The sequence below is a fragment of the Dermochelys coriacea genome, chromosome 11 (assembly GCF_009764565.3).
Source record: "Dermochelys coriacea isolate rDerCor1 chromosome 11, rDerCor1.pri.v4, whole genome shotgun sequence".
Classification (NCBI taxonomy): Eukaryota; Metazoa; Chordata; order Testudines; family Dermochelyidae; genus Dermochelys; species Dermochelys coriacea.
The window spans coordinates 8,430,047-8,452,493 of record NC_050078.2 but is presented as its reverse complement, the minus strand read 5'-3'; the positions used below and the strand labels follow the sequence as shown (position 1 = coordinate 8,452,493).

The 22,447-nt window shown below is 42.2% G+C and overlaps 1 protein-coding gene across 2 annotated transcripts in view; it reads right to left on the bottom strand.

Annotated features, from left to right (window-relative positions):
- EPB41L5 (erythrocyte membrane protein band 4.1 like 5) overlaps positions 1-22,447 on the bottom strand; it is a 58,861-nt gene that overhangs the window by 12,847 nt on the left and 23,567 nt on the right. For both annotated transcript variants that reach the window (XM_038421202.2, XM_038421200.2), the window contains exons 4-13: positions 20,178-20,220; positions 18,939-19,017; positions 12,422-12,466; positions 11,053-11,105; positions 6,384-6,504; positions 5,786-5,873; positions 5,040-5,128; positions 3,760-3,829; positions 2,237-2,406; positions 469-575 (exon numbers count right to left, since the gene is read on the bottom strand). In XM_038421202.2, coding sequence (XP_038277130.1) covers positions 469-575; positions 2,237-2,406; positions 3,760-3,829; positions 5,040-5,128; positions 5,786-5,873; positions 6,384-6,504; positions 11,053-11,105; positions 12,422-12,466; positions 18,939-19,017; positions 20,178-20,220 — 865 coding nt within the window. The remainder of the gene's footprint in view (positions 1-468; positions 576-2,236; positions 2,407-3,759; positions 3,830-5,039; positions 5,129-5,785; positions 5,874-6,383; positions 6,505-11,052; positions 11,106-12,421; positions 12,467-18,938; positions 19,018-20,177; positions 20,221-22,447) is intronic.

Genomic DNA, 22,447 nt, shown 5'->3' with positions numbered 1-22,447 from the left:
ACTGGCAGCATGTAGGTCACAAGGTGGTACAATGGCTGAGATGCAAGCAGGGGAAGAGTTGTTCAGGGTCTTGCAAGGATGGGGAGTTTTAAGCTGATACAAAAAGTACAGACAGACAGCAAAGGGATTCAATGAAGGATCATGCTCATATACTGGTTAATTCTTTACTTATTAGACCAATTATTTTTCTCTATAAACACCTTGCAGTATTCACAGGTGACTTAGCTGTTAGGCAACCTCACAAAATGTCAAAGACAACTTGAAGTCATCCAGTTTGTTAAGCGCACTGTGTTGCAAGTATGTCCCAAGAGCAATGACTCAAAAGAAAGATGGATCATTATAAAAATCATCATCTAAGACAAGGAGAAACATCCACACAAGAATTCCTGTCTAGAATCAGCACAAGATGTTACTCTATCTGAGTCTCATTGTGGCCCGTGCTGCCCACAATGTGTGGTCACAGTTTACCTTTCATTTGTAGTGTTCTCCTTGAATATCGCTTGCTGGGCCTCCTTTCAAAGGATGCTGATCTTCTGGCTTTGTTGGTCTTGGTTGTCTGGTATTCTGTTTTCCCACTAAAAGTGAAAGTTAAGGTACACAACAATGGGACAAAGCACTTGTTTACAAAGGCAGAATATAGGCATAACTGGGACAAAATACCTTGTCTGGCTTACTTGTAGGTGTTTGCTTTATGGCTCAGCAATCCTATCTTGCAGAGACATAAACAACTTTATGCTTCTATGGTGCCTTTCATCAGAATAACTCAGGAACTTTGCAAACATTTTAGTTTCTGCTGAGGGAGGTATTATCCCCATTTGCAGAAGCAGAAACTGAAGCAATAATTCCTTAAGGGTTAGATTCCTCAAAATACACACCGTCATTTTAAACATGCAATCATGATAACTGTGTGCACATTCTGGAAAAATCAGAGCCCCAGAGACTCAGCCAGTGGCATACAGGAAGACTAGAAAAGACCTAGGAATTAGAACTTTGATGCTCTGATTCCCAATCCTATGCTGTTTTCTCAAGACCGGTCTTCTTACCTAAAGAGGAACCTGAGGGCTCATGGGCTTGGGATACAGAGCCTCCATCTCCAGCTCTTTTGCTTAGCAGACAGGCCAAGGATTGGTGAGCAGCTGAACCACCTGCATACTCCCGCAAGGTAGCATGTGGTGAGTTTGCATCGTCACTGCTTGTACTTTACCTGTTCTGTAGATGTAAGTCACTTCATTCTCTGGAGCTGACAAGCCAATGTTTTCAACATGCCCTACATTCACCTCCTTAATAGCCCTATTACATTTTCTAGGGGTTCTGCCCGAACTGCAGATTATGCTTTCCAGAGATGTGTAAGTAAATTACCTAATTCTATTTGACAATGTCCTTAAAGTGACCCTCATACCCTTTACAAATGATGATAATGTCTTTATTATATTTTTCAATTTTTAAAATGCACTTTTCACAATGTGTACGCAGATGGACTTCATGTGATCAATAAAGCAAAATAATAACAGCTTAATTGATCCAGGGCCCAATAAAGAGAACTAAAAAAAAAATCCCAAACACAGTAAACTAAATCTGTCTCCCCTAGCAAATCAATCCCATAGATAAAAGACCGAGTGTCTTACAGTGCGTCTCTGGGACAAAGATGAGGCCTCATTATATGCTTATGCAGTGTCTGAAACAGCGGGGCCCTGATTCCAATTGGGCTTTCCGGGCACTGCCGCAACACAAAGAATATGAATTCCAAAGTCAAAAGCTTTGCTCTGCCATCAAATGTGCAAGTCTAGAGTGTGTCAGTTAAATGCACCTTATGGAACATGAAGTGGACTCTCAACCGGAACCAAAACTGCAGGGCTTCATGAATCAAAATCAACCATTTGAATTGTACCTGGAAGTAAATGGGAAGCCAGGGTAGTCTACAGAGCACAGGTATAATGTACTGTATGTAAGAAACAGGACAACCTGTTGACTTTGGGAAACTGCCCCAGTACTTTTTAGTGCACTGATCAGAAAAAGCTTAAGTTCAGTTAGCAAATCTGGAAAGGGTTGTTTATTAAAGATTGTGCATTATTTTGGCCAGTTTAACAGCCTAATTTAAATAATTTATCTAAATGTAGTTTGTGACATTCAATCTTCTGGACACTATGGAAACTGGATACCACTTTCCTCGCTTGTGCATTACCCAAGGGACTGGAAATGGGGAGAGAAGAGACAGTGAATGAGAAATGACTCTGACCTGTATCTGAACCGTGATCCCAGCCGAATGAAGCTTGATCGGCTTGAGCCTTTTTGGACGGGTCCCCTGAGGCGGAAGAAAGCATGATGTTCCACTGCACACTTCCACAAGTGTTTGCAGGCTTTGGGGTGATCCAGCCTAAACACAAAAGTGTGCTCCTGCTCCTTCCCCTTAAAGCACATAAAACACACCATGAATTCAAACAGCCTCGAACGAGTCAGAGTTCCCCACAATTTAACAAATGCTCAATAAAATGTATATTCATCTGTGGTGAAAAATCTCTCCCACTTCATCTCTGCCTGAGAATAGATGGATGAAATACTCCAAATGCAAGTGGAATTGCTAGAGAGAATATTCAGTATTTTTAACTCCATGAACAACTGGATTTGGCCATTTATTTTTTGTGGAATAAATTAATGATTAAATATACTTGTTAGTGCCAGGATTGCTCTGTGTTAGGAGCAACACATCAGGGCATCACCAACATCAGCTAAGATTTGCTTTTGACAAGTTAGCAAATAGCATTGTAATTACAATGCATTCACTACACGTGAGGCATCTTAAAAGAGTCATTGTCCAACCTGACCTGCCCAAACGTATACACATTAGAGTATGTGGTTGTGGGGCAGAGGCACTGAAACTGTTTATTAAAATGTATGTTAGCAACTTTGCACTCAAAAAAGATCCTACAATAAACTGATTTGTAGATAAGCTGGATGAAAAACGTTACACAAGGATAAGAGACCCACAACATGGTGGCACCTTGCCTAGGTCATGACTCGGGCTCATGGGGCTTGGGCTGCAGGGCTAAAAATCACTATATAGACATTTGGGATCAGGCTGGAGCCCGAGCTCTAGGACCCTCCATCCTCACAGGATCCCAGAGCTCGGGTCTAACCCTGAATGTGTACACAGCAATTTTTAGCCCTGCAAGCTCAAGTCAGCTGACCCAGGCCAGCCGTGGGTTTTTTATCCTTGTGTGGACATACCCTAGGAGGCCAAGCTCAGAACAACTGTGGACTGATGGGAACATTACAACATAAAGGTACTTGTCTCTGTGGCAGACTTCCTGGTTTTTGTTCCAAATCAGATCCACCTCCTGTGTTACCAATCCTCACTTTTTTATAATCTGCTCAACTCAGAGCAATTTCTCCTCCTGGAGGCATTTCTGTCATCTGTTTAAGGAATGAGTTCCAATTGCGTGGCATTTACATACCTACCTTTATTAGCTTTCTTACATAACACACCAAAGTACACTTGCTCTTTCCAAATTATCTGGCCCATACTAGTTAAACAAGACATTGCCCTTTTAAAAGCTGAGAATACAAAGCAAATCAGACACACTGCTAAATTTCTTTTACATGTAAACTCACTGCCCCCAAGAAGTCACAACTAAAAACACTCCAATGCTGCCATGTTACTCTGGCAAACTTAAGTGTGAAATGAGAGCAGGAGTAACTAACTAGTGCCCATGAATCTTAGTTACACAGCAGCTAAAAGAGCTAACAGCACATTTTAACTACCTGCTCATCGTCTTCAACAACAACTAGTGTTAATTTGTTCTTCTTGAAGTCCAGTCTGGTTATTTTTGGCCTGTCAGATGAAGAAAAAAAGAAATGTGTAAACACATCTTTGTTGGTCCACAGAGAAGAGTTATATTTAATGTTCTGCTCTAGAACTCACCCATTTTAAAAGCCGATATAAACAGACTGAGGTCCTACAACAAATGTCCCAGTGAGGTGTTTTATTAGCCGGTGTTTTAAGACTTTGTCATTAAGAAGTTATGAATTGAAGAGATTTCAAAAACTATAGCAACTTTTTAAAAGATGAAGCTTCTCTAGGGGGTCTTAAAATGGATTTTTAGCTGACATCAGTACAGTCTATTGTTTCTGGGCACGGAGATGATAATTAAGGCAAACTGTGTTTTATACAATTAGATTGAATCCAGTCAAACACACTTGCCTGACCATCCCCCTACCCATATCTTGCCAGCACGGGAATAAGCATGAGAAATAGGGACCAGGGACCAGGAACCAGGGAAAATAACTTTGGACCCTTAAACCTTGCTTAAGCCTAGACCCAAATCTCAAAGTGGGTTCCCCATCTTTCTGCCTGCTTTTTAACCATATGCAACTGTACAAGTCCTATGGAACTGCTATAAATACCTCCAACAAACTGGTGTTACCCCCTCAAAAGCCTGCAGAATGGAACTGCAGGTGTTGGTAAGCATTTTCACACTCTTTACTACATTATATGGTTATGTGCTTTTATCTAGGCCTGAACCCGTTTCTGTGGCAAGTGTGGGGTAGAAAGGGGTCATTTCCAAAAAAGGCAGAAACCACCTGGATAGTGTTTTGCACTCAAAGGATTCCAATACCCACACCTCCTCCCAAAAAAGAAAACATTTGGCCCAGATGCCAACTTGACTGGTTGAATGCTCTCCCCCACATATCCAGTACTACATACATACACAACGAATCCAATAAGGCAGCATGACAATCTGGGAAAGCATACTTGATATTATTAGTGATGCTGTACAAGCTTCATTGTGTATGTATTTAGCACTGATGTATGGAAGAGAGATGAAAGCACACAAAATCCACTCACATATTTGTCAAGGACACTAACCAAGGAAGGTAACGTTTTGGACATTGAAAAAAACCCATAATTTTAAGATATGGAGTATTTTGCAGATTACTAATATTGACTAATGGTCTCAGACACTGTGATGTTCAAGAATTCTTGGCTAGTGTAAAAGAGTTAGGTATTTTACAATGCACAGTCTTAAGACTTTCAATCTCACCAGAAAAACAAACCAATCTTGGTGTCGCCTTCAAAGACCAGAACTCCCGTCGGGGTCAGTCCAAGGCTGTAATCATTGCCGTCCCTTGCCTAAGTATCACAGACCAAAACAGGTTGTGTTGAGTTGCATGTGTAGGATCCCATGTATGTATAAATCATTCCAATGTATCCCATCCTTCACTGTTAAGGTTAAATACTATTTGTTATTTTATTACAATAACAAAACTCTCTAAAAGCCTCCTAAATAGCTTATTCTACTCCACAACTCTTTGGAGAGATCAGGATAAAGAGGGAAGGAGAAGAAAGGGTTTCTTTATATGCTTATGGGCTAAAGACCCTTCTTGTGTTATTCTCTACCCTTCTTCCTTTACAATCTATTTAGTCTCTCTATAGACAATTGTGAATTGATACCAGATTAAATCCCAGTCCAATTTTGATTTCATTTACTATGATTTTCACATAGGTTTCAGGCTGACTGAAATCTGCAGCGCCTATCACATATTTAAAACACAATATAAATATAGACAGATTAAAATTACAGCCTCCAGAAGCATACACAAATTAGTTTGTACCAAGTGATTACGCATAACCAGCGTAAGTACTATACAGTTTAGAAAAGCACCCTATTATTACCTGAATCTCATTTGTTTTCCTATACAACACTTTTAGCTTTGCACAATACTTGGAACATTTGGTCTGCAAGAATAACCATTTCCAAAGAGGTCATCACCCTGTGGGCAAACTTACCTTGACTATGTGCATATCCACCCCATACATTTCCAGCCACTTAGCTTTGTTCAAATAGTTAGTTTCAGCTTGGGCTGGTGTTTGCCCCCTGAAATAAATTTTTTTTAAAGTTAAACAGAATCCTGTAAAACTACAAGCAATGAAAAGAAAAACTAGCATATGGAGAGAGAGGGGAAAAATTGATGTCTGTGGGACTGCAACAAGCAAACATTGCTGACTGTCTCAAAGTTTACATGAGCACCAAGGCCACCTTTACAAATTTAAATCTGAAATGCTGATTGTTGCAAAAAGCATCGCATTGCAAGATTAGACAAATTAATGATTTCGCTGAAACTATGGAATTTTACCATAGATTGACAGGACTAGAATTTCACCCTGCATTGAAGAGGCAGATATAATAATATCAGTTTTCATGTTACATTCTCAACCAAGAACTGTTAGATTTGGTTTCTTATCTTCTATGATGGAATCACATTAAGATTATATCTGGGTGAAAGACCACATAGAAATGTCAGCATCATCCCCGTTGCATCATTTGCATATGCTTTACCCATGGAAGAGTCAGAAAGTTGATTTGGCAACCATGGATCAGGAGTACCTGTATTCCTTCCACTTCTCAAAAATGGCCAGTTCCATCTCTTCAGTTTGAGTGGGCATAAACCTGAACTCAGACACCAGGTCAGGAATATGTTCAGCAGGATCATAGTCTCCAAGTTCAGCTACAAAGAAAGAACTCTGTCAAGTGACATTCCATTCAAGATAAATCCTAGCTTAAAGGCAATAGCTATAACAAGAACTGGCTTTAGCTGAAGTGTCTACCATGATTTGTTTACTTTGTTAAGTGTTCAAGACTCAAAACTTCTCCCACTCCCTACCCCCCCATATTTATTGTTTCTACCTGTTTTGATGTGTAAACTGCAGACACTGACAAACGGCCCTACAGCCTAAGCTCTGTACAGAACTTCTGCATCTGCTGATGAAATACTATTAGTACAGCTGCTCAAAATTTTTCCTGCAAGAAGTTTTCCAGCAAAAACAATTTTTTTTTTTAAAAATAAAATGGAACTTTTCATGAAAGATTGTCAACACCTTTGAATTGTCAAGATCTTGGAATCTCTTGCAACATTTTCATCAAAATAGTTTTTAAATAGTTACCAAGCAGTATTTCAGTAAAAATTGTTGACTTTAAAAAAAAAAAAAAAAAAAGAAAAAATGTAAAACTTTCAAGAAAAATATACCCATTTTGAATCCAGTAGAAAGGAAAGTTTCAAAATTTCCCCCAAAACAGTTTTTTCATTTTCCAACCAGCTATGACTACAGATCTCTCTGCAAAAAAAATAACAGAGGTGCAAAGGCAAGAGTAGGGGAGATAAACTATTTTTCCTTTCTATCAGTGTAAGCACACTAGTGTCAATGGCTGCGCAACATGAGAGAACTGGCTCCTTTTTCCATGGCTGCTAACACTTAAAGGCCAATCTTTTTCAAACACAGTTGCCTAAAGAAGAGTGCTTATATCTGTACTTAGAAATCTAAATTAACCTGGTCTCATTTTCAGTCACCACCTCCAATAACTTCAAGGGAGTAGAGAATCTACTCTGAGAATCAGGAACCTAAATTTGGGCCCCCAAGTTCTGGTCAAAAGTGCAAGCAAGAAACTGACCTGCTTGAAAAGTGCAAGTTTTGTGTGCAAAAATAAAGGGAAAAACTTTTGGGGGGGGGAAAAAAAAAAAAAGGAAAAGCCAATTAAATATTTAAAAGGTGCAAAAATTGAGTTCATTAAATATTTTGTTGTATTTACTATACACAAATTTATTTCTTGGAGTTCTAAACACAAGACCTTTAAATAGCCTTTTTATACTCTTAAAAAAAATACTTTGACAGAGGAAGTCTGTAGATCTACAGTAATTTACTCCCACTGTGCCACCTGCCTCTGTTGAAAGGAATGTTGTCAAAGCCTGCTTAGGTTCCAGCTGATTTAAATAAAATCTGCTCAGCTGCCCACCAGACAGTAAGATTAAAGCACTGCTAGAGAGCTCACTGTGGAATTAAGAACAGATCTGAAAGTAGAAAGGAAATGCCAATATTTAAGAATAGGGTATATGACCTATAAAGTTCACCCTGCATTTCTAAACACTTGATCTACTGCACTATTAGATCAAACGCATTTATCAATGCTAGTATCTCTCAGAATGGAATGCATTCAAACCGTTTAATATAAAATATAAAGGGAAAAGCAACAGATTTCTCTACAACAAGTTTCCCTAACCTAACTACTGGCTCTGAAAGTCAAAGAAAGTGTGGGCCCCTTAATGAATGAGGGAGGCAACCTAGTGACAGAGGATGGGGAAAAAGCAAATGTACTCAATGCTTTTTTTGCCTCTGTCTTCACAAACAAGGTCAGCTCCCAGACTACTGCACTGCGCAGCACAGCATGGGGAGGAGGTGACCAGCCCTCTGTGAAGAAAGAAGTGGTTCAGAACTATTTAGAAAAGTTGGACGAGCACAAGTATATGTGCTGCATCCGAGAGTGCTAAAGGAATTGGCAGATGTGATTGCAGAGCCATTGGCCATTATCTTTGAAAACTCATGGCGATCGGGGGAGGTCCCAGACGACTGGAAAAAGGCTAATGTAGTGCCCATCTTTTAAAAAGGGAAGGAGGACGATCCGGGGAACTACAGGCCAGTCAGCCTCACCTCAGTCCCTGGAAAAATCAGGGAGCAGGTCCTCAAGGAATCAGTTCTGAAGCACTCAGAGGAAGGGAAAGTGATCAGGAACAGTCAGCATGGGTTCACCAAGGGCAAGTCATGCCTGACTAATCTAATTGCCTTCTATGATGAAATAACTGGCTCTGTGGATGAGAGGAAAGCGGTGGACGTGTTATTCCTTGACTTTAGCAAAACTTTTGACACCATCTCCCACAGTATTTTTGCCAGCAAGTAAAAGTAGTATGGGCTGGGTGAATGGACTATAAAGTGGACAGAAAGCTGGCTAGATTGTCGGGCTCAACAGGTAGTGATCAATGGCTCCATGTCTAGTTGGCAGCCGGTATCAAGTGGAGTGCCCCAAGGGTCGGTCCTGGGACCGGTTTTCTTCAATATCTTCATTAATGATCTGGAGGATGGCATGGACTGCACCCTCAGCAAGTTTGCAGATGACACTAAACTGGGAGGAGAGGTAGATACGCTGGAGGGCAGGGATAGGATACAGAGGGACCTAGACAAATTAGAGGATTGGGCCAAAAGAAATCTGATTAGGTTCAACAAAGAGAAGTGCAGAGTCCTGCACTTAGGACGGAAGAATCCCATGCACCGCTACAGATTAGGGTCCGAATGGCGAGGCAGCAGTTCTGCACAAAAGGACGTAGGAGTTACAGTGGATGAGAAGCTAGATATGAGTCAACAATGTGCCCTTGTTGCCAAGAAGGCCAATGGCATTTTGGGCTGTATAAGTAGGGGCATTGCCTGCAGATCGAGGGACGTGATGGTTCCCCTCTATTCGACATTGGGGAGGCCTCATCTGGAGTACTGTGTCCAGTTTTGGGCCCCACACTAAAAGAAGGATGTGAAATAATTAGAAAGCGTCCATCGGAGGGCAACAAAAATTATTAGGGGACTGGAACACATGACTTATGAGGAGAGGCTGAGGGAACTGGGATTGTTAATCTGCGGAAGAGAAGAATGACGGGGGATTTGATAGCTGCTTTCAACTACCTGAAAAGGAGGTTCCAAAGAGGATGGATCTAGACTGTTCTCAGTGGTAGCAGATGACAGAATGAGGAGTAATAGTCTCAAGTTGCAGTGGGGGAGGTTTAGGTTTATTAGGAAAAACTTTTTCACGAGGAGTGTGGTGAAGCACTGGAATGCGTTACCTAGAGAGGTGGTGGAATCTCCTTCCACTGAAATTCTTAAGGTCAGGCTTGACAAAGCCCTGGCTGGGATGATTTAGTTGGGGATTGGTCCTGCTTTGAGCAGGGGGTTGGACTAGATGACTTCCTGAGGTCCCTTCCAACCCTGATATTCTATGATTATCTATACCAGGGTTCTCAAACCTCATTCCACCGCGACCCCCTTCTGACAACAAAAATTACTATACAACCCCAGGAGGGGAGACCGAAGCCTGAGCCCGCCTGAGTCCCACTGCCCTGGGCGGGAAGCCAAAGCCAAAGTCCAGGGGCTTCGGCTTTGGCTCCAGGCTCCAGCCAGTCTAATGCCAGCCCTGGTGACCCCATTAAAACAGGGTCACAACCTACTTTGGGGTCCCAACCCGAATTTTGAGAATCGCTGATCTACAGCACTATTCATATTTAAGCTGAGCAGATCTTTTATAAAATACCTAGGAGAATAAAAAATTTCAGGCATTGATTTAGTCTTCTTTATGAATCAGCAAGAATAAGCGTGATACCAAATAGGTTTTTATAAGGTATATGGAGTATATAGAGCAGGACATTTTTCCAGAGCGGTCTACAATACATTAAACACAGATCACATAACTGAAAAGAATTTCCCCGCACAATTCCCTTTGCACCAATAAAAACAAACAAAAACTATAGCCTTCCATTTCTGTGTGGATCCCATCATCCTTAAAACTGTCAACACAACTGAAAGTGGAAGGAAGCAGACAGCGGCCTGGTCCACATAGAAGTTGTACTGGTGTGAGCTAAACCCACATGATCCAAGTATAAACTGATGCGGAGTGTCCATACACAAAACCGCATTGGTTTAACGAGACTGGTGCAACATCACACCTTTAGTTAAGCCAGTTCAATGTGTATGTAAACAAACCCCCTGTTTGGAACCACTGTAGTTTGGTGCATGATTCCATTAGACCAAGGATGGAACCTGAGGAAGTGACTGCACTGAGACACCAGAGGGACAGCCCTGTTCCTGTACAAGGGCAGTTCAAGCAGAGTGCACAGTGAACTGTTAGTCTGAAAGTGGACACTCTTACAAGTCTGAGGAAAAAATGTTTTAGTGGAAAATGAAAACTAAACACGTACAGTTCATATTGCATTCTGCAAAGTGCCTGGTGCCAATTACATTTTAGCCAAGGAAATGGTTTCTTCAGAAGCTTCTTGCACCCTTCCCTGATGTGGCAAAGCACTTTGTAATATATGCTGACAAACTAACAGGCAAGGGAAGTAGGTTTTTCCACTTTAGGATTACCAAGCCCTGGGCAAGATACTTATCTTTGCATCACAGTGGCAGAGAGAGGAGGGTGCAAGACTACAAGAAAGAGTCTACACAGTCATTTCCCCCACCCCACTCACCTTGTAAGGTATAAGCTGCCAACTGGACTGCTGTGTCAAATGGGCATTCCAACCTGCCACCGGAAAAATGGCTCATTAGATAAACCTTTGCATGACTGTGCTTGCAAAGAGGAGACAACTCAAGAATTTGAGAGCTGAGATGCAGTTCCAGTGAATGTCAGATCTTTGGTAAATTGATGTTTGAGATAAGTATTATAATATCCAGACTACACTAATTTGACTCTTTGAGCCAGCACACCAAGAATACACATTTGCATACACACAGAAGGTATCAAGAGAAAAATATATTCTTGTCAAACTCAGTGCTGGAGTTCCTCGTTTTCCTAAGAAACTGTGTTGTTAAATCTCATGTTAAACACACTGTAATTGCCTGAGAGACTCAATGTAGCATACATACTATACTCCTGGGGGAATTGTGCATCACTGAGCATGCGCAGATTTCATGGCCCCCTGCAGTTTTCTTTGCTTCCCCATAGAAAAATGACTTCTGATGGGAAAGCAAAGGGAAGCTGCAAGAGCTGTCATGCACCCCCTCCCTGGCACCATAGGCAGGTTGGCTCGGGGGCCCAGAGCAGCTGGTAGAGATGTAAATCACCGCCGGGGAGGGGGCTGGGCAGTTGTGCAAGTGAGAGACAGAGAGACAGAGACAGACACAGTGTGTCCCTTTTGCTCACTACTTCAGTACACTCGGCGTGAAGGGGCAGGGCTTCAGAGTGTTTCCGAGGAGACGGGCATGGGACAGGCTCTGTCCCCTGAGGCAGAGCAGAATGTAGTAGCATGCCTGCTTAGTGAATAGTTTCCATTGTCTTTGTCAATTCCCCCATGAGTATAAAACAGGTGTAAACATTTTAAGGCTCCTTCACATTGCCAGAGGGGTGTAAAGGACATTATGGCCTTATAAATGCTTATGATGCTTGTGTGATTAGAACTGGTTTAAATTTTTGGATTGAAAAAAATTTCCTATCAAAATGTGCTCCATGAACTGTTTCCTACTGACCTTTCTGGAGATGGTCAGTAGCCAATATAAATTGTGAGTTTGATTTCCCAGCCCTCACTTGCTCTTCAGTTGCCTATGATGTAACACTAAGCATATGACTGCAAATTTGTTGACTAATAACTAGAAATAATGGGTCAAATCTAGTTACATTACTATTTGGCAAGGGGGGTTGGGGATTTCCTCCATTGCTCCCTACTCCCATTCTCCATTCATAGTATTGTAGTTTAAATAAAGTACCAAAATAATTGAAATCTGTGTGATTATATTGCATTATTTTGACAAATAAAATATGCAGAATTTTAAAATATTGCACGCAGAATTATTATTTTTTTGGCACAGAATTCCCCCAGGAGTAATACTAACAGTACTTACTTTCCACTGAGAATATCCTGTTTTAGCTGAAGAACAAATAAATACCTATGAAGGTAAAAGAAAGGACAAAATAATCAATTAGAGCTAGCAGTTCTAATGCCAGTCAGTCAGCAGCTAGACAGAAGGAGTTATAACCTGACATTTAAGAACTCAATAAGGTGCAACTTAGATTTAAGATGCTGCACACTGATCTTTCAAGGCCTCTCAGTATGGTCTTGCATACACTGAGCACAGTGCAAATGAAGAAAAACCCAAATGATGACTTATATGAATTCAGATCAAGGACCTAAAGGAGCAAGAGGAAGATGCTGCAAGATTAGTCCTGCTCGTTTCTCGCTCTTGCCCCACCAGGACTCAGTAATGCACCATGTGATGGTCAGCACCACCATTCATTCAAAAGCGTGAATGTCTAAAATTTTCTCAAAAGTGCCTTTGCCTAGATCCCATCCTGAAAACTGGCCACAGGAGAGTGGAATTGGAAGAAAATAAAGTCTTGGGTTATTACCTTGCTTTCCATAGCAAGACCCTGCAGAAAATCTTAATTTACAGACTGCTCTTCCTTTGGATTGGGAAGGTAGGGGGACTAGTACACCTGGCAGTGAAAAACAGCATTACCCTTTTATTCTTCTTCTGGTGGGGATGCCCGAAGAAGAAGCTACATGAAAGAAATGTCACTTACCCTACAATAACTGGTTTCAGAGTAGCAGCCGTGTTAGTCTGTGTTCGCAAAAAGAAAAGGAGTACTCGTGGCACCTTAGAGACTAACAAATTTATTTGAACATAAGCTTTCGTGAGCTACGGCTCACTTCATCGGATGCACTCAGTGGGAAATACAGTGGGGAGATTTATATACACAGAGAACATGAAACAATGGGTATTACCATACACACTGTAAGGAAAGCTATTACCAGCAGGAGAGCAGGGGGGAAAAAACTATTTGTAGTGATAATCAAGGTGGGCCATTTCCAGCAGTTGACAAGAACATCTGAGGAACAGTAGGGGCGGGGGGGGGGGAAATAAACATGGGGAAATAGTTTTACTTTGTGTAATGACCCATCCACTCCCAGTCTTATTCAAGCCTAAGTAAATTGTATCCAGTTTGCAAATTAATTCCAATTCAGCAGTCTCTCCTTGGAGTCTGTTTTTGAAGGGTTTTTTTGTTGAAGAAATGCAACTTTAAGGTCTGTAATCGAGTGACCAAAGAAATTGAAGTGTTCTCCGACTGGTTCTTGAATGTTATAATTCTTGACGTCTGATTTGTGTCCATTTATTCTTTTATGTAGAGACTGTCCAGTTTGACCAATGTACATGGCAGAGGGGCATTGCTGGCACATGATGGCATATACAATAAAAACACTAACCCAGGAACCTATCCTTGCAACAAAACCCGTTGCCAACTCTGTCCACATATCTATTCAGGGGACACCATCATAGGGCCTAATCACATCAGCCACAATATCAGAGGCTCGTTCGCCTGCACATCTACCAATTTGATATATACCATCATATGCCAGCAATGCCCTTCTGCCATATACATTGGCCAAACTCGACAGTCTCTAAGTAAAAGAATTAATGGACACAAATCAGACGTCAAGAATTATAACATTCAAAAACCAGTCGGAGAAAACTTCGAGTGACTAAAGAGATTGATTACAGACCTAAAAGTGGCAATTCTTCAACAAAAAAACTTCAAAAACAGACTCCAAGGAGAGACTGCTGAATTGGAATTAATTTGCAAACTGGATACAATTAATTTAGGCTTGAATAAAGACTGGGAGTGGATGGGTCATTACACAAAGTAAAACTATTTCCCCATGTTTATTCCGCTCCGCCCCGCCCCTACCGCTCCTCAGACCAGACGTTCTTGTCAACTGCTGGAAATGGCCCACCTTGATTATCACTACAAAAGGTTTTTCCCCCCGCTCTCCTGCTGGTAATACCTTACCTTACCTGATCACTCTCGTTACAGTGTGTATGGATGGTAACACCAGTTGTTTCATGTTCTCTGTGTATATAAATCTCCCCATTGTATTTTCCACTGAATGCATCTGATGAAGTGAGCTGTAGCTCACGAAAGCTTATGCTCAAATAAATTTGTTAGGTTTCTGAAGTGCCACAAGTACTCCTTTTCTTCCTACAATAACTGTGGTTCTTCTAGATACTGTAGTTAGTTTGGATCCCACTGTAGGTGTGCATAAGCCTCACGTTTGAAAGAATGGAGAGGTATTGTTAAAATAGCAGCATCTGTCTGGGCTGTGCATGGTTTCAACATCACCATGTCCCTATGGAAAGATGTGTAAGGTAGTTCAGCCATAAGGGCTTGGAGCTCACTGACTCAGAGCTGAAGTGATGTCTATAAAAAAAAAAAAAAAACGACCATTTTGATAGTAAGTTGGTGTAGTGAACACTCCAACAATGTTTCAAAGGGAGGGTCTGTGAGTTGAGATCCCATGTGGGAGTTAGGTCTCTAACCAGAGGATAAGAATGAAGGAGGTCACTCAGGAATTTTGATACTGTCAGATTTGAGAAGATTGAGTATGACTGTACTGGACTGTGATACTCTGATATTCCTGCCAGGTGAACTTAGAGAGTGTTAAATGCTAGTCCAATCTGCTTCTGGTGCAGCATGTAGTCAAGGATAGTCAGTCTTGGGGCCTCCACTTGGGCTATCTGGTTTTGGGATGCCCATATGGAAAAAATTTCCATTTGGAGGAATAAGTCTTCCTAGTGGGAAGCTTCCTGCTTTGTACGAGAATCTCCTGAGCCTGTAGGGAGTACTCTGTCAGTAATGCTCAAACAGCAAACATCCAAAACATCAGTGCAATGACTGCTGATCTGGGTGCAGAATTTCACCGTTGTTCTGAGATATTATGTGCAAGCAGGTCAGAAGGTGTATGGGGTGGGGGGCAGACACGAGAACATCTGCAGTATGCCCAACAGCCAAACTGTCTTGGCCAGCATGAGGCTACCAACACGATCATAGCCTTTTCCTGTCTGATCTGGACCATTGGGTCCCATTCCCAAGAGAGTGTGAGAGAGACCACAACGTGTGCACAAGAGGCCAGAGATTGTAGCTGGCATCTATCCAGACTCATGGGGGTTTAGAAGCACACAGATCCAGTACATGGGTCCAACTGCAGAAGCCTGGTGTGTGTCCACCAGTGGGTCCACCAGGTCTGTGATAGCAAGGAAGGGTATCACCCTGTCCCATGTTAGAAAACCATATTTGGCCAGTAAGGATTAGCAATTAGCCACCAACAGCTGTGTGCAGTAAAGTACAACTTTCTCCCAAATAAATTGAGCCTTTTGGGGTCCTCTGGGGTACCTCTTGCTGGACTTCAACTTTTCTTGTACCGCAACTAAGGAGACTGGGTGAGGAAAGTCTAGGAGCACTCAAACCCCACAGGAGGTACTCAGTATCTCTTTGTGACTCATTTCATAGTGGGCATTATTGTGGCCAGTATCTGCCACAGTGACTTTGGCAGGGCCAAGCAGTGCCTCATTTATAGGGAAGGCAATACTGGCTGAACTGCTGCACAGGGTATCTTGCGGATTTTCTCCCATATGACTGAAGTCTTGAACTTCAAAATCTTGATCTCCAAAGTTTCTACAATCATCAAAAGGAACTTCTAGAATTCTTTTTTAGTCATCTGGTGCTGGTCCTGCTGCTGAAAATACTGCTTCATGAGGTGACGAGTTTGACTAGTCCTTTGATGACAATACACGGCGTTGGTACTGTGTTGTCCCTGGATATGGCTCTTTCTGGTACTCGGGCCATGGATGCTGATGAGGAACATCCTCTTCCTCTTTTTCAAGAGGAGTGGAGATGAGCTTCTCAATGCCCAAGGTGGCAGGCCCTGGTACCCCAATAGTGCAATGGTGGTATGCCATAGAAGTACGGCTGGCTTGTTGGATAATGGCCGATCCAGAGCTATTCCTGATGAGCTGGTGGAAGCTGAGCCCTGTAGGGTAAGCTGGCAGAACTATCAGAAGTGTTAACCACTGATCTCAGAGAAGAAATCTCTCTACTGGAAGATGGAGGGTATGTATGCCCCAGTGATGGTGAAGAGCCGACCTTCTCCAGGGACAGCACTGAAGAGTATGGTGCTCTCATTACTGGAGTCCGTACTGGTGCAAGTCAGCGTCTTGGTACCGACAATGATCTTGCTTCTCCTCCCAGCTCATCCTCCTCAGTCTGTTGATGCTGATGGATGCATCACCGGAATCGGGGTCACTGCTCGAGAAACTGGCCAAATCATATGGTGCTCCTTCTCCTCAACCCTAGATGTCATGTAGGGCACGGTGGATTTATCTCCAGAGGCTTTATGGCATCTGCCCTTCTGGGAAAACACTGAGCTCTGTCTGGAGTCTCTGCCTCAGTATTTGGAGTGGCACTTCTGTGTACAAGAGTGACACCAGAGGTCTTGGTGCTGGGTCATTCCTTGGTGCGGTCTTCTCTGCACCGATCTCAGGCATTGCTTGTATTCTAGATGGGGCAGCAGATGAAACTGGTTTGTCTGCCAGCAGAATTCTTAGAACTTGTCTCCTCTAAGTCTGATGAGACCTTAACGGAACGTTAGCTTCACATCTTATGACTTACATGTTCTGATGGAGAATGAGAAGCAGACTGAGCATCTGCTCAGTATATGAAATTCTTCCAAACAGAAGAGTCACCAGCTGTGCTTATCTTTCTGGGTAATTAGTTCATTGCAGGATGGTAATTAGTTCATCGCAGGTCTTAAAGCCCACAGGTTTTGAGTTCACTATGCTAAGGATCCCTGTTCAGGAGGCTCAGGTTGGCAAAATTCAGTTCAGACAGATGGAGACAGCTCATGATGGCAGATACAGAAGATCAGAAGTAATTATGAAGATTTTTTTCAAAGATTTGTGGACATTTAGCCTGAGCTGAGAACTAGCAGGTAGGAGAGTTTTCAGGTTCAGTGTTGCTGCCATGGGAAGGGGGAACTGAGGGAGCCTTGTAGCCACCCTGTCCTTTATGCCCTGGTATAGGAGCGCAAAGCAGCACAAGGTGCATGAGCTGCCCCAGATGCTGCTATTAAAAAAAAAAAAGCTCTAATCTCACGTGCAAGAGGCAAACATGCATTTAAACTGAGATCCACACTGACACTTACTTGAGCTAACAATGCATCGTTGCCTGGCTTGTGAGAAACAGAGGATCTGCAATGTTTACAATTAATGGGCATAGGAGAACACAAGAAAGAACTGACCACTCTTGCCAAGACAGTTCCTCCACTAATAGGACTGATCCACTCTGCAGAAGCAGAATCGTCTTCTACAAATAATCTCTGTTGTCCAAACCTGGTAAGTTTTGTCCTTTTTCTGAACTCAGCTGGGAAAATCAATGACCCTTCTGGTATATATATAACTGTAAGGCTATGATGCTAAATATATCATTTCATATCTAATGATCCTCCAGCATTAAGGAAAATATATTGAATTAAGTAACAGGAACCATGGGGTGTTAAGTCACAAAGCATATATACACAAAGCAATCTTGTTGTGTCTAGATATATACATAGGTTAGTCCCAGACGAAAAGCAGGACTACCCAGAGATTCCAGCAATCTCTTTCTGATTGAAACCCAGGTTTAGCCATGACTTAAATCCTGCATGTGGACTCACATCTCAATATGATGGTGAAATCTTCTTCAATTTGCTTATGCTTTGCATGGATCCTGCAAACGATGGGGCCTAACTGAGTTCACTTATACCAGAGAGAAATCCACAATTACAAATGCATTTTAATGTTTTTCTGTCCAAAAACATAGCTAGATATCACATGGCTTTAAATTAACCACAACTGATAAGAGACTGAAGACAGGAGTGGGACAAAACATAAGCTGCCCGCTATCCCACTGGCTCAGAACCTATGGCCACCCTGTTAACAGAGCTTATTAAATAAGGCAAACCCCCACATTTCAAATAATGTATTCAATGAATATTGGGGGAAAAAAGACAACGGACACAGTATTCAAAAAATCCCAACAGCAGCCAAACAGCTCTATTAATAGAACTGCAGGCTTGGAAGGGATTCCAAGGGGTCATCTAGTTTAGAGGTTCCCAAACTAAGGAGAGTGCTCCCTTGGATTATCGGGGGGCATGAAGACCTGATGGGCCGTGCTGATGGGTTGGGTCAGGTCAGAGGAGGCTCTGTCAGGCAGGGGGAAGTGCATGGGGCACTGTGTGGGCAGTTCCGGCTGCGAGGACCAGTGTCCCCTTCCCTGTCTCATTCCCCCACTGCTGCAGCAGCCACCGATCAGCAGTTACCATTCTTCGCTGGGGAACGGTTCCTCTACTGAACAAAGCCTGTACAGGGAAGTGGAGGGGGCCGCACTAAAGGGGGCTCTATCTGGCAGGAATACTCCAGGGTTGCAGTCTTCCATTCCCCTCCTGACCCTTCAGCGTGGCCCCATTCACTTCTCTCTCCCAGTTCCCTTTCTCCTGCTAATATATCCCAGAATATAAACATACAATTGTGTAGATCACACTCAATTTACCTTGTTAACTCTTCACGAAGATTGTTGGGCTCAGAGGAGTAAAATTTTACACGAAGATGCAGACAGTAAGGAGGGCCAACTGCAAAGTAAATGAATTGAAGAAATTGATAACAACAGGCTATTACCTGGGAAAGGTCCGAATTTGTTATAGAACATATATAACAAAAGTCTGCCTATCAATGGTTTTGACCCAGCACAATGTATTTGAGAAAAGAATTCCCTTGTGACATGAGATTTTCTTTTTTTTAAATCGCACACTAACAGACACACAAAATAGTTTGTTTCACATATTACAAGTCAATCCAGCCGTCTTAAACCATTAAGTTGATTTGTCTTGCCAAGAACAGACAAATCTAGGTTAATCCCAATATTTAAGCACTCTATCCATCATTTAGAAAGTCATGGATTTTGGCTCTGCACTCAGCCAAATTCTAAGAATCTCTGCTGGCCTATGTAAAACACTTGCAGAGCTCTGGGGAGTACCTGCTGTTGACAGGTTATACCACCATATTCCACAGCGTTTTAGACCCAATTTGGTGGGGCTGAACAGTCCCTCTTTCGGAGCATCATCTTTCTAGAAGGCAGAGAGTTAATCCAGACAAAAAACGGTTCTTTGAAACTGCAGAGCTCTAGATCGATTTGTGTGTTGAAACTAGGATCCTTTTCTCTGACATCCCTTCCAAGATTTACATTTTATTAAAGTAGCATCGCAAGACCCTAAAGACTGTACAGTTGCAGTGAAGAAGCTGCTGAACACAGTCAGCCAAGATTGATATACTAACATATCCAAAATTATCAGTGTGTGCTTCACTGAATCTATCCAATAAGCTGTTACCAAACTTTATGCCATCTGTGGTGATTTGACAGGCAGACCACACGTGGATTAGGGTATTCTACAACCCACCAAGCAGAGGGGGCTCTGAGACAGTTTTTCATTTAGTGAGGACAAGACTCTACATCTGCTGAAGAAACTGCAAGGCTATGATGCTAAATAAATCATTTCATATTTAATGATTCTCCAGCATTAAGGAAAATATATTGAAGTAAGTAACAGGAACCATGGAGTGTTAAGTCACCAGTAGGCACGTATCAAGATTTTGCCACCACATCACTCCTTTCAGAACACTGCCTATTGCTGGCAGGGTGACTTCTAGTGTTGCAAATACTCTAGGCTACATGTCCCCACAATCTATATTGCTACTTGATTGGATGAAAAAAGAAATTTAAAAGGACACTTACTTTTAACTTGTTTTTTAATGCTCTTTGTGTTGTCCAACCAATGCTGAAAGACACAGAATCCTTGAGTTGAAATTGTTTTATCATAAGGTAAGGAGAAATCTTTACAAAAAGAAACACAGATGTAAAACAAGTCACAAAGGTTAGCCATGCATTAGGCAGGACCGTCTTAAAATGGCGAGCAGTCCCACTAAAACAAAGCCTTATCTGAATCCTTTATGGCTAACACCCCAGTCTGCTTATCAAAGCATTTTATTCTAAATGACATGGGTTAACCTATACAAAAAGTGTGTCACAGAGCAGACTCTTTAAGGGGATATGTGATCACAGAAGCACCACATCATAGTGCATTAAAATAGATCATTTTCACTTGAAATAAACTCAAGACACAGAATTAGTTTCAAGTGATTACAGCAGACAGCATCCATGCAGCAATACATGTAAAAGTCAGTGCTCAACAGAGCATTTATCTGTCTGGAGTACTGATACACAAACAATCCATGTTAAGGACACCACATTCTTCCAGGAGAACAAATCAATTCCTGCAGGAGCACAGACAGTGTGAGATAAATTCACATCGCATTAATGAGGATTTTAATGTCTGATACCTGCCTCAGTTTGTGTTCTACACTTTCGGGAAGGGAAAAATAATGAGGAATTATTTTTTTCCCCCTCACAAACATTTCCTCTAGGGATACGTGGTTAGACGAAGCCTTGGTGTTATTTATTAATGAATGTACATGGGGCCTTTTCCTTAAGAGGAAATCCTAGTTTTACTGAAAAATACTTATAACTAACTTTTTAAAATGCTGAAAATGAGATTGTAAAGTTTTAGTGGTGCAAAAAAAATGGGAGTAGAAAATACCACATCATTTCAATTATCTTAGTTATAAGATAATGAAGCTAATGAAGAGTACATTCGTGAGCAGGCTGGCTAACCTAGTGAGGAGGACTTTAAACTAGGCTCAACGGGGGAAGGAGACCAAAGCCCTGAAGTAAGTGGGGAAGTGGGATACTGGGACGAAGCACGAGCAGGACAGCGCGAGAGGAGAGGGCTCCTGCCTCATACTGAGAAAGCAGGACGATCAGCAAGTTATCTTAAGTGCCTATACACAAATGCAAGAAGCCTGGGAAACAAGCAGGGAGAACTGGTAGTCCTGGCACAGTCAAGGAATTATGATGTGATTGGAATAACAGAGACTTGGTGGGATAACTCACATGACTGGAGTACTGTCATGGATGGATATAAACTGTTCAGGAAGGACAGGCAGGGCAGAAAAGGTGGGGGAGTTGCATTGTATGTAAGAGAGCAGTATGACTGCTCAGAGCTCAAGTATGAAACTGCTGAAAAACCTGAGAGTCTCTGGATTAAGTTTAGAAGTGTGAGCAACAAGGGCGATGTCGTGGTGGGAGTCTGCTATAGACCACCGGACCAGGGGGATGAGGTGGATGAGGATTTCTTTTGCCAACTAACGGAAGTTACTAGATCGCAGGCCCTGGTTCTCATGGGAGACTTCAATCACTCTGATATCTGCTGGGAGAGCAATACAGTGATGCACAGACAATCCAAGAAGGTTTTGTAAAGTGTAGGGGACAATTTCCTAGTGCAAGTGCTGGAGGAACCAACTAGGGGCAGAGCTCTTCTTGACCTGCTGCTCACAAACCAGGAAGAATTAGTAGGGGAAGCAAAAGTGGATGGGAATCTGGAAGGCAGTGACCATGAGATGGTCGAGTTCAGGATCCTGACACAAGGAAGAAAGGAGAGCAGCAGAATACGGATGCTTGACTTCAGAAAAGCAGACTTTGACTCCCTCGGGGAACTGATGGGCAGGATCCCCTGGGAGAACAACATGAGGGGGAAAGGAGGCCAGGAGAGCTGGCTGTATTTTAAAGAATCCTTATTGAGGTTACAGGAACAAACCATCCCGATATGTAGAAAGAATAGTAAATATGGCAGGCGACCAGCTTGACTTAACAGTGTAATCCTTGCTGATCTTAAACACAAAAAAGAAGTTTACAAGAAGTGGAAGACTGGACAAATGACCAGGGAAGAGTATAAAAATATTGCTCAGGCATGCAGGAATGAAATCAGGAAGGCCAAATCACACTTGGAATTGCAGCTAGCAAGACATGTTAAGAGTAACAAGAAGGGTTTCTTTAGGTATGTTAGCAACAAGAAGAAAGTCGAGGAAAGTGTGGGCCAATACTGAATGAGGGAGGCAACCTAGTGACAGAGGATGTGGAAAAAGCTAATGTACTCAATGTTTTTTTTT